The 12,674-nt window shown below is 37.5% G+C and overlaps 1 protein-coding gene across 1 annotated transcript; it reads right to left on the bottom strand.

Annotated features, from left to right (window-relative positions):
- Positions 1-857: 857 nt before the first annotated feature.
- BCIN_11g06560 (hypothetical protein) lies at positions 858-5,132 on the bottom strand. Its single transcript, XM_024696149.1, has one exon. The coding sequence runs from the start codon at positions 5,050-5,052 to the stop codon at positions 892-894; it is 4,161 nt and encodes a 1,386-aa protein (XP_024551955.1). The 5' UTR covers positions 5,053-5,132; the 3' UTR covers positions 858-891.
- Between the last annotated feature and the right edge of the window lie 7,542 nt (positions 5,133-12,674).

Here is a 12,674-nt window from a genome sequence, read left to right as displayed (position 1 = left end):
GTGTGAGCAATATAGAAGGGAGGAAGGGTTTGGAATTAATGAAATAGTAATTATATATATTTTCTAATTTGTTTTTATTTATCTTTATAACGATATGAATTGTATATGTGCTAGTTGATTTTCTGTGCGGGGCCTGCAGCTATAGTGAGGCAAATCATTTTTCGAGCCCGGCTTGAGAAATGCAAAAATGGTGGGGGGCTGCAGGTGAAGCTTCCCTTGTGCAAAGCTCGCGGAATTCTTTTTATGGAAAGGAAAAACTCATTGCTCCTTTATCCTAATTCAATTTATACTAAAGCAATCGCAACTTTATCTAAGAGTACCTTTTACCATTTTTTTTTTTTTCAAAATCTGTCCCGAAATCCTATTGAAAATTTTATTAAGGGCGGTCTAATTTTGCAACCCACTTTGTTTTCATAATGCGATCCATATCCGTCAAAGGGTAGGGGAGAAACTCCGTTTCAAAAGTGAGCTTGGGAGGGACCCCTCTGAAATGGGAATTGGAATTGTTCTTTGTTGGATTGCAGTGAGTGACCTTGGGCCCGCGATGATACGAAGTCTGTTGCATCAAAACTTGAACTGAGATTGGGCCAGATTTGCACGCGGCAGGTGGAAAGTCTTCAATCCAATTATTTCGCAAGCCCGAGTTGTGAAATTTTTTTTTTAATGGGGTTAATAAATATCAATACGCTCGATCCATTTTATATTCGGTAATTTAAGTGAGAAAAGGGTGTTAAGGCTTTTTAATTCTAACCCTGATTCCATTATAATATTCAAACTTAGAATAAATAAAATTCAATTGATTTTTTATTAATTGCTTTTTTCAAATTTCTTAAAAACCCTTATTCCCATAAATATATTGATGATTTCAAAGGTGGATTTTTCAACACTATTCTATAATACACTACTTGATGGTGTAAAGACACTGCCAGTGCTATTTCTAGCCCTATCACCATCATATTTACAAAGAAATGTAGCTATTTCATTATCATTATCATTATCATCATCATCAATATCCAATTCAGAATCATCATCAAAACTATTGTCACCTTCATCATCTCGAATATCGCAATGAGCATACTTAACCCTAAGAGCAGCCATCAATTCCTCTAATTCATCCAAGCTTTTTTGATGAATATCCTCCATCATCTTCAATCTTGGTGGCGCCCCCCTCTCCCACCTCGGTACATAACCCTTCGATCCAATACTATGCTTCCCTACCACCCAAAACTGAGAAGATTTCTTTGATTCATACAAATCTATCCCTTGTCTATCGCATGCCAAGATAAGATCATTAGCTTCCCATAGATTATCTCTATCAGACCCAAATTTCACCCGTGATGCACGCCATAGGATATCGTGAAGGGTCTGCGGATGAACCCTAAGAGGAAGCTCGACTTTTTCAGGGTTAGCATAAACGGATGAGAACCACATCATTCGTCTCTTGAGACCTGCATGATGATTCGTCTTCGTTGATGCAATAAGATTTAAATGCGTTGGGTAAGGGAGGACCCAATGCGTCAGTCGTACGAGATACAAAAACTCTTTCAACCAAGACTCTGCTTCCCCATCTCCTGGGCGTCGTCGCTCGATTAGTTCAAAAGTTCTTTGTAAAATGATCCGATATGGCTTGTGAGTCCAACCACGACGTTCTTTATTATCTCCCCACGAGAACAAGAAATCAAGCAGTTCATTAACTTTATTGTAACGCATCTTGTTTCCCGTTACGAAGTGAGGAGGTGTCACAACCCCATCGACTTGGAACAATCGTTTCATACCTGTGTAACAAAATCGAAGATTTCCTTGCGATTGGAAGGCAAGGGGTGATAATTCCGGAGAGTGTTTGTGGGATTTGAGCATTTCCTTCCAGATATCGGTATTGAATTGCTCAAGATTCAAAGCGAACAGATAATTCAACCACTTATGGTATAACACACTGTTGCGACTCATATTGTATCGATCGTACCACGACGCCGCCTGATTGAAGCGTATATAGACATCTCGAAGATCCTTGACTGCACGCCACCTTCTCTTATACTCCTTATGCACTAGAGCACTCCCAACGAGGATATTATCTCCATGTGGTGGTGCAAGACGACAAGTGGCCCAATTGAACTTCGGCAGGAACCATCCTAAGCCACACCGCTCCATCGTATCCTGCATCCCCAATCCTTCTTTGACAATCAATCTCGAATCACGCATATGCTCCCAGCGATCCTTATACAGCAGAGACTCTTGTTGAAGTAAGTTGCTACCGTAGCTGAATCGGAGAGCTCGGAGTGCAGTTATCATTACCGTGGTTTCGGGTAGCGAATATGTTTTGCCGGTGTGGGAAAGGATGTGTTCGAAGAGGAAGCAATATTTGTTGATCTGAGCTGCGAGGAAATCGAGGGCACCCTTGGTAGGGATGATATAATACGGGAGGTGAGGTCGATTGATATTATGTTCATCATCGTATTGATCCCACTGTTGCCACTGCTGGTAGATCTCTTCCATCATGGTTTGGGAGATGCGATGCTCTTCTCGAATCCCATACGACTTTGCACGATTGTCTACCAGGTTCGCGTGAGCCCGCTTCTTGCTGTGCTGGTAACCAAACTCAGCGACAGCCTTAGAGAAAGTAATACCGCCACCGGCTTGTTGAAGAGCTCGAATGTATCCAGGGTCGAGAGCCAGATTCTCCACCGAATCATTGTCAAAAACGTATACCTTGGATGAGTCGAAAGGCGTCTTGATTAAGCCATAAAATTGAGAATAGATTAATCCATCTATATTCTCTTGACCATGTGGGACAGCAAAAAGAGTTTGACCTATTGTGTCCCGCATGGTGGCCCAAGGGTATACAGTTCGTCTGGGATTGCCCCTCGCGGGACTACCGTCAGCCTCAAGAACCACTCGACTCTTGGCATACGCTTCAAGACAACACTTCTTCCACAAGAATACCTCGGCTTCGTGATGGGTAAGAATGTGATCAAATGGCAAGGCAGTATCTTGAGATGTCACCTGTTTGGCAAGGTCTACAAATGTACGATCCGGGTTGTAGAATTGAGTATCAGTTGTAGCAACCCACTTGGAATGCCAGTCATCATATACTTTCGTCAGGCTAGCATTCATGAATTCCAACTTGATATTCTTGGAATGAGCGAATGGAGTAGCGCCTCGAAATCGATGGAAGCCGGGGTTATCTTCAATACTTTGAACAATAGCATCCCAGAGTCGATCAAGATATTGAGGTTGTATAGTGTGCTTGACCAACTGTTCCCTCGAAGATTCTTTTCGTCGCAGGCCCTCGGTCGAAATAGCCATAGCATCCAATTGCGAAATCCTAGCGGATGCAGGATAATGCTGTATGATATTGGAGGATTGGATAACCCGATTGAGAGCGGGGCTAACGATGGCATCAAAGAAGAGTTCATTGTCCTCATTACTCAAGTAGGAAGTGTGTTGATAATTACTCTCGAGGTGTAAGGCAGGGAAGAAGATAAAGATTAGTAATGATTCCATCCCAATTGCATTACCAAAGCAATAGTGAGGGATTTTGTGAAGTGGAGTAGCTCTTTCTATTAATATACCACGATTGTTGTAAGTAGGTATCTTCAAGGCAAAGTGAATATCAGCCGTGAGATTGAGGATAGAGTGAGCTTTAGGCAACCAGTGTATGCCACGTTTCGCAAAGCCTAAGCTGGTGGGAAAACAGCAAATGCTATCGATATCGTATGTCACCTTGGCTTCACGATTCTTCTTGCTGGTAAGGTGGTGTTGTGACAAACACAAGTTCTTGGGCAAGTTCTCATTTCGTGTGCCGTCATCTTCAGGAGCGGCTGTAGTACTCACACCTTCAAATGCTGCTTGAAAATCCTGGAAATTGTAATCTCCTGCCTGGAGCAATTTGTGATTGCTCAAAACATCAGGCAGAGGAACTCCACCAGGATAATCCCCTTTGAGGAGGGTGGTGATATCTTGTAAGGACGAACATTCCGAGTGGATATCAGGTTCTTGGTGATGCTCGCGGTGAAGTTGTTCAGCCGTCTCATGTTGCTCGTGGGTACAGCCTTGGAAGTTACGGAGTTGCTTGGCTAATTTGAGAGCTGTACGCTTTATGGGCGTTGAGGGAGCGGATGGTGCTGGGGAGGGGCTTCCGGTTGAGGCGGAAGAAGGAGCAAATTCAGGATTGATAAAGGCTGGCGTTGATGGTATCACAGATTCGGAAGGTGTCGAAGAAGGTACACTCTCAATCGGGGAGTGGCTTGAAGACGAAGTATTTGTGGTATGTTGTGGTAAGCTTGGAGTTGGAGTTGTATTCTGAATCCTAGAGGTTGGATGTAGTGAAGGTATTAACCAAGCCTCGAGATTACTTTGCACAGAGAATCGGTTTCTTCCTGTACTACTGCTTTGCTGACTTCGGCTTTGATTGAATAATTGGAAAGAAGGTGATCGAGATTGAATAGGGCTTGATAGTAGTATAGGATTATCTACAGACCCTTGAATGCTCACTGATGGGTGACGGGAATTTGATACAGGAGTGCTATCATTATCCAATGTTCGGTCCTCACTTGGATCCCCCACTCTTGTTTCCTGTATTGTATTGATCGTATTCACCGATTGTATCACTGTTTCATTTGAATCAATTGCAAGACTCGTTTCCTTCATCTTTTCGGAGATTGCAGTTTCATATTCAACACGCTCTTTGTCCGCTTCTTCTTCTTCAAGTCGAATATGTCTCATTTGTTCTTCAAGTTCAGTAGTCAATTCGATTGGAGAGGATGTCGATAAAGGAGGGTTCGATTGTATGTTCGAAGGATTTTCAATTGATGAATCGTCGTCTAAAGGTATTGGGATATCAGGGCTGAGTCGAAGTCCGCTAGGAGGTGTATTGACTGGTACATCTGATAGAGGGGGTTCGTAAGCAATGAAATCGGATGGACCGGCAGCAATGCGTGGGTGACGCCGCCGTTGTTGAGCATATCGATTGCTGTTTCTTTTAGAAGCTGCAGCTTCTTCTTGTGTAAATTTTCGTGGTCTGCCACGACTTTTCTTGATTGAATTTGAATCCATTGTTGCAGTCGATATAATGAAAATAATCTTAGGATTGGTTTAATGTATACATTAAAAGAAAAACTCGATGAAAAAATGCCAATAAGGTTTAGCGCGATTCTGATTTGGTATCCACAACTGGATTTGGTATCTACAGCTTGATATAGTATCATTTACTTTGATACTACACTCGTTTCCGGCCCCTTCATTGTGCAGGTTGTATGAGCTGACTGCAATTCCATCAGAATCTTTGCAATATTTGTATCACATTCCTCTTCTGCAAGATTGATCTCTTGATTGTTCATTTCGTTCTTTTGGATATCGATCTCTTTATAGTTGTGGATCGAGGGTGATTGACTCTGTGCTGGGAGAGCGGGTTGCAAGCTCTCTAAACCATTACTCTCACAAACATTTTCAGCTTCGAGGATTTGATCTTGAGATAATGGAATTGCCATTAGGAGTCCAGTGCTCGGGCGAATATACGGAGAAGAATTATTTGCAAAGATATTGGTAAAAGAAGAGGATTGATATACAACAAACTCATTTGAATCTGAGGATTGAAGTTTTTTCTTTCTTGCACGAAGGCGATTGTTGATATTATTCGCTTTTCTAGCTTCCTCAGCATTAGCATACTTTCTCGGTCGTCCAAGGTTCCTATGAGATGGCATTATAGAGCTGTAGACTGATTGCCAATTGAAGTAGATATCGTAATGTTATGAAATATTGATAATATTTGAAGAAAAAAACCTGATTAGTAAGGCCGATAAACAACTGATGCTTTTATTGATAGAATCCAATACCTTGAGGTTAATTTATATTCATCACAACTTCATTCACGATTTTTCTTATATACTATTATGAATTATGATGTTAGATCTAAGGATCTGAAAACGAATTATTAGGTTTTCGTATTTTTAATAGGCATAGAATGTGTGTTTTGAGTGATGTGGTGTTGCGTCAGAAATAAATACTAATCGGGAAGGTGGGTCAGCTGACCTTCACCAATTCTTAGGATTAACTTGAATCAATTACAACTTCTTTTATTATTAATCTCTGATTTTGTAATTAAAACCAATAATAGTTCTAAATATTTATATACTAGGTATCAAGTTTCTATATTTTTAATGAATGTAGAATGTGTGTTTTGAGTGATGTGGTGTTGTGTCAGAAATAATCCTAATCGGGAAGGTGGGTCAGCTGACCTTCACCAACTCTAAGGGTTAACTTGAATCAGCTACAACTTCACTCAACATTGGTTTTCGATTTTGAAATTCAAAATGATAGTTGTTCTACATAGCTGAATACTAGGTATTAGGTTTTTGTATTTTTAATCGAGATGGAATGTGTGTTTTGAGCGATGATTAGTTGTGTCAGAAATAATCCTAATCGGGAAAGGCGGTATGACAATCGGCAGTATCTGACTTTTTGCCGAATCGGATCTACAATACTACGAATCCTACCTTTAATCAACTATAACTTTTGCTACAACTTTTTGACAATGAAATAATTATTATCATTATAATCCTCAAATTAAGACGAATCCAATAGTATCAAAAAAAAATCAATTTTTTCTTTTACACTCTGGGCTAACCTTTACCCTATATTCAGTCTTCATGTCTTTTCCTTATCTTTTAAAATTTCCTTTTTTGATTTATGAACTTCAAATACAGTTGAGGAGTTGTTTTTTGCTTGTGAGTTAATAATCAAATCAATAGAGCCAGCTGGCTTTAGATTTATAGAGGGAACTTGCTTCGATAGTGTACTTGAAGCATCAACCCTAATGCAACTTTCTTGAAGGAATGAATTTGAAAATTGAGTTGAAGTGTGATAAAGAGATTTATAAGCAGTCGAGGAAATCTGAATTACATTGGCTAAAGCATCGATTTGGAAAAGTAAGGAATATTGAATTAGCGATTCGTGAGTCTTTGGATCGCTGCTATTGAAAGGGTTTGTATAACGAATGGAGCGCTTGACTTTTGGTTGTCGTTTTGAGATCCAATGTTCAATGTATTAAATCTAGTATTCCGAAGCCAATCTTTTAGTCGGGTAGTGAATGATTTGTTTTGAATGATTAAAGTGAGACTGTTTATTTTGAAGATATTAATAAAGGTATTGATTCACTAGCAAGTAATAAAAAGATCTTACTTCTTTTCCAAAACTTATAATAAGCTGATAATGTATTTTTTAATAAGTTAGATGGGGGCGATTGCGTTTTAGATTCTTCAGATATGCTTATTTAGTGATAGTTTTGATTCATCTCGAGGGAAAGCGTAAAATCGCAATATAACTTGGAAGCTTAAAGTAAAATACTTGAAAATATATTGATTAAAATAAAATAAAGGGTTCAATTTATATTGTAAAAGAAAAGAGGTTGAGCTTTTGCATTTAAATTGAGAGTTTGATCGAAACTGAAAAAATTGAATCAAGTTTGCACACTCTTTCAATTGAGTGTATCCATTTTTATAGAATATACACTCAACCCACTTTTTTTCTTCTTCCTTGACCTTTTTTGACCTTTTTGATTTATCAAATTTAGAACCCATTGCGATTCCATTAGCTCATTTTACTAATTGAAATAAAATAAATATTATTTTGATAAACAAATAAATAGTAATTAAAATTATATAATCAATCAAACTGAATAAAAATATTGATAATAAGGAATTTATATTGCTTGCTAAATAGAGAGCAAGCGTAAATACTATCGGTGATGCAATCGTATACATTACCTATTATCGAACCAAACTCAATAAATCAAAACCGAATCAAACTTCAACCGAAATTTAATCATTCAATAATTGAATTAACATTGCAAGATAGAATATCAAAAACTTTTTATTTGATATACTCTTATGTTGGATGAGCTAAAGAAAACCGAAGCAATTAATTCCCTTTGCATAAAGCAATTTGAATACCATTCAAACAATTAAGTTAATCTCACAACCAAAATTAAATTTCAAATTAGGCTTAACATTTCCAAAAAACCCCATCGCATTAAGAATATCGCCCTTTCGATAATCGAATAATTCACACCTACACTACCCACTCAAACCAATTTATTAAAAATCAAAAAGTTTATTTTCCTCAAAAGACTCATCCTTTTCAAAAAGCTTATCCTCCTCAAAAAGCTCATTTTTTTTTAGGCAGCTCAATATTAGCAAATATGTATTTAAAAGAGGGTGCAATTTGAAGATCAAATGTAAACTTGAAGTATTTAAGATTCCTTACCAAATAAATAAGCAATTCCAATATAAAAATCCTCAAATAACAATTCAACCCATTTACTTTCTATTGAATGCTTTATTAATAAATAAAAAGCTATAATATCAATTTGTACATACTTAGCTTCACAGCTTTCAAATACATCTCGATCGAAAAAATATTATAAAACAGATTTTCACTATTCGGTTCTTCAAACAACCAAAGCTTAATTCCATTTATATGATCCCTTTCCTATATTAGCTTTTTCGATCTGCATTTTAAATAAAAGTAAAAATAATTGAATTGTAATATAACTAATCAGAACTCTTGTTTAATATATGGCGATATTGCAAGTTAGTAAAATCGATGTGCTCCTATTGGACTTAAAGCTTTTGTAAGGAAATTTTCCATTCTCAAAAGCAGGAATTATTAATAAAATAGTATAAAGAAAAGGTGAAAGTAGTAGTAAATTTTGAAGTGTTGAAGGCAATTTTGAATCTAAAGGATATACTAAATTGAACTTTGAGATTTTGAAATAAATTCAAAAGAAAATTAAAGATCTTTATATTCTAATATTTTAAAATATTGTTTCTAAACGAAACTCAATAATTCTCATTCTCTTGTAATATCTATCACGCATACTCCTCCCCTTTTCCTTTGTAACAAATTAAGCGATATTCTCCTGATTACACCAGAAAAAAATCAAAAAGAAAATAAATAATTATAGCCTGGATATTTATTATATTATACCAACTGTTTTATAATATTCATCCCATCAAAATAATCTATAATATCAAATATAAAACTCCCTCTAATTAAATTAATAACACCTTTTATCTTATAATCATTATTATCAAACACAGAGTAATACAAATCCCCATTCATAAAAGCATATCGAATCTTCTGAACAATCCTATCACTAAAGTTCAAAGCGAACCGGCTGCTATCGATGCCACGCCCTTCTTTATTATCAACATATAGGAAATATTGATAAACGCTTTGATTGTGAATGGTAATTGTAATTGCAAATTGAAATGCGTTTTTCAAAGTATACAAAGCTCTTTCTGTATTATTTATTCGATTGCGATCTGCTACCTCATCGAATTGAAATGCAGTGATTCGAAAGTGGTAAATACAATTTGACAAGATCCCAACAATCAATGAGCCAGCAGAGCTAATAAATGCAATGAGCTCTTCAAAATTGATTCGCTTCGATAATATAAGTAGACCAGACGCTTTTTGATTAATTAACTAATATATTGCATTAAACATGTCTACCAAATCTTAATTTGTAGCAACATCTCACTGACCATTTCGATTAATATTAATGTATCACATTATGATTATAATAAGTTCAATAAGTTTTCTTTTCAGATTGAAAATTGGAAATTAAACTAAATAAAAGAAAAACGAAAGGCAAAAGGAAATAAATAATTATATTATAATAACTTTAATCAATTTCGAAAGTGTGCAATTTATTTTTCGAGTCTGAATCGTGAAATAAAATTATTCAAGTTTTCGAAATTTGAAAGGCAGGAGGCATTTCGTAGACTAGAGATGTAAAGTATATAATTTTTAGAATTTTCAAAATATAACAATTATTAATATAATAAAAGCATTTCACAAACTGGAAACAAAAAATATATAATTTTGAGAATTTTGAGAATTTTCAAAATATGACAATTATTAATATAGTAGAGGCATTTCATAGGCCAGAGATGTGAAATATATAACTTTCATAATTTTGAGAATTTTGAGATTTTCGATTTTTTCAATAATAGATGTATTTTACAGGCCGGAGATGTGAAATATATAATTTTGAGATTTTCGATTTTTTTAATAGTAGATGTATTTCATAGGCCGGAAATATGAAATATATAATTTTGAGATTTTCGATTTTTTCAATAGTAAACAGATTTCATAGGCCGGAGATGTGAAATATATAATTTTAAGATTTTCGAGAATTTTGAGATTTTCGATTTTTTCAATAATAAATGCATTTCATAGGCCGGGGATGTGAAATATAGAATTTTGAGATTTTCGATTTTTCTAATAGTAGATGTATTTCATAGGCCAGGGATATGAAATATAGAATTTTGAGATTTTCGATTTTTTCAATAATAAATGCATTTCATAGGCCGGAGATGTGAAATATATAATTTTGAGAATTTTCAAAATGTAATGATTATTAATATGGTAGAGTGTTACGACGGATTAGTAACAGGCTGTAGAATCACCAACGTATAGGCTATAATGGTATTATAGGCCTCAGTGATTCAGCTGCAGTATACCGGGGGACACTAGGCACCCAAGGAAAGCCTCAGGCATGTATATAGTATTAGTCATAGGATATCCTAGAACGTAGGATACAGTTCCTAGGACAATAGGTTCTAGGAAACGCCGAACATAACTTTGCAAACTTTTCGCGAAGTTATATTAGTAATACCCCAGGGGATTAGCCCCAGGACAAAAGGACAAACTAGGACAATAAGAGTCACAGGACAAGTGTCATGTGACTACAAAGCCGACTCGACTTGCCGACTCGACTTGTCGATTCGACTTCAGGACGAAGGTCTATATATGGAATGGGTTTCATTACAATGTAGAGCTTCGTGCTCAAGAACAATCATTAGTTTCATTACTATAGTTACGAGAATTGCAACCAGTTACAACCTTATTGAATTCCTACTTGAAGTCTAGTCTAAACCACCTCGAGAGATCTCTAGACACTTCCACGTGACCCTAGAGGCAGCTCCCGTAACACTTTGAGCACCCTTTCTGCTTCAAGTACCGATTCGATAACCAACCGCTAATATGGCATCCAGAGCTACCGCCACAGGTCAATCTGCCGGAGACACCAACGACATCGAGATGACCGACGCCCCAAAGGAGATCACTATCAACGAAACCCTTAAGATCGCCTTACCAGACAAGTACCAAGGTAGTCGACAAGAGCTCGATACTTTCCTCTTACAACTTGAGATCTACTTTCGATTCAATGAGGACAAGTTCACTACCAAGGAATCCAAGAGTATATGGGCCGCATCATACCTTCGAGGTGAAGCAACCAAATGGATCCAACCATATTTGCGCGACTATTTCGAGCATGACGATAAGGATCGTATGCAACCCACCCGAACAATCTTCAATAGTTTTGAAGGATTTAAGACAGAGATTCGTAGAATCTTCGGAAATTCCAACGAGTTAGAGGTAGCGGAAGATAAGATCTTCAACCTCAAGCAGACAGGATCAGCATTGAAATATGCTACGGAATTTCGAAGATATGCTGGAACAACCAAGTGGGACGAAATCGCTATCATGAGTCACTACCGCAAGGGACTCAAACCAGAAGTCAGACTGGAATTAGAAAGATCTGCCGAGAGTACAGATCTGAACGATCTAATTCAGGACTCCATCGAATCAGATGATCGTCTCTACAGATATCGACAAAGCCAGAGATCATACAAACCCCAAGGAAATCAGAAGCAAGGGCGTTACCGCAAAAATGAGGGTAGACCACGTTACAATCCACAGAGATACGGAGACCCCATGGAACTAGACGCCACGCACTACACAAACGGGAACGATGACTCGGAAAAGAGACGAAGACGAGAAAACAACTTATGCTTTGAATGTGGAAAAGCAGGGCACCGAGCAGCAGACTGCCGAAGCAAGAAGACAGGAGGAAAAAGGGGCAACTTCAAACCTAAGTTCGGCAAAGGCCAACTTAACGCTACCTTTACAATCCCAGAAAATCCAACTAAATCCGAAAATACTGAGACTTTCACCGTTGAGGAATTCCAGCAATTACTAAAGGAATTACCACGAAATCAAGAGGGCATGAATGCAATAGACTTATGGGAGCAAGAGTATTACAGAACCCCAACACCCTCTGTGACAGAAGAAAGTCATCAGGACGAGGCAGAAGCAGACCACGCCACGATGAGCTGGACAGCTTGCTATGATGAATTCTGCGGAATCCATCGATCAGATAAAGAAGCAACCGGATGGTCCCCTAAGAAGAGAAAGACGAAGAACCATCAGAATAATGTAACATGCGAGGATTTAACTCCCAATATAACTTCGCAAGAAGTTCGCAAAGTTACCCAGCAGTTAAATGCTACGGGACAGGCAGGACAGATATACTGCAAGGTTCAGATAAATGGACACATACAATCAGCCATGATAGATTCAGGGGCTACAGGAAATTTTATTGCACCGGAAGCTGTAAAGTACTTGGGAATACCACTTCAAACGAAACAACACCCCTATCGATTGCAGTTAGTTGATGGACAGCTAGCAGGGTCTGACGGAAAGATTTCGCAGGAGACAATCCCAATACGAATGGGCATAACCCAACATACAGAGGTTATACAGCTTGACGTTGTGCCATTGGGCCAACAACAGATCATCTTAGGAATGCCATGGTTAAAGGCACATAA

The sequence above is a fragment of the Botrytis cinerea genome, chromosome 11, assembly GCF_000143535.2.
Source record: "Botrytis cinerea B05.10 chromosome 11, complete sequence".
Classification (NCBI taxonomy): Eukaryota; Fungi; Ascomycota; class Leotiomycetes; order Helotiales; family Sclerotiniaceae; genus Botrytis; species Botrytis cinerea.
The sequence above is the reverse complement of the archived record's forward strand: the minus strand, read 5'-3'. Positions and strand labels throughout refer to the sequence as shown.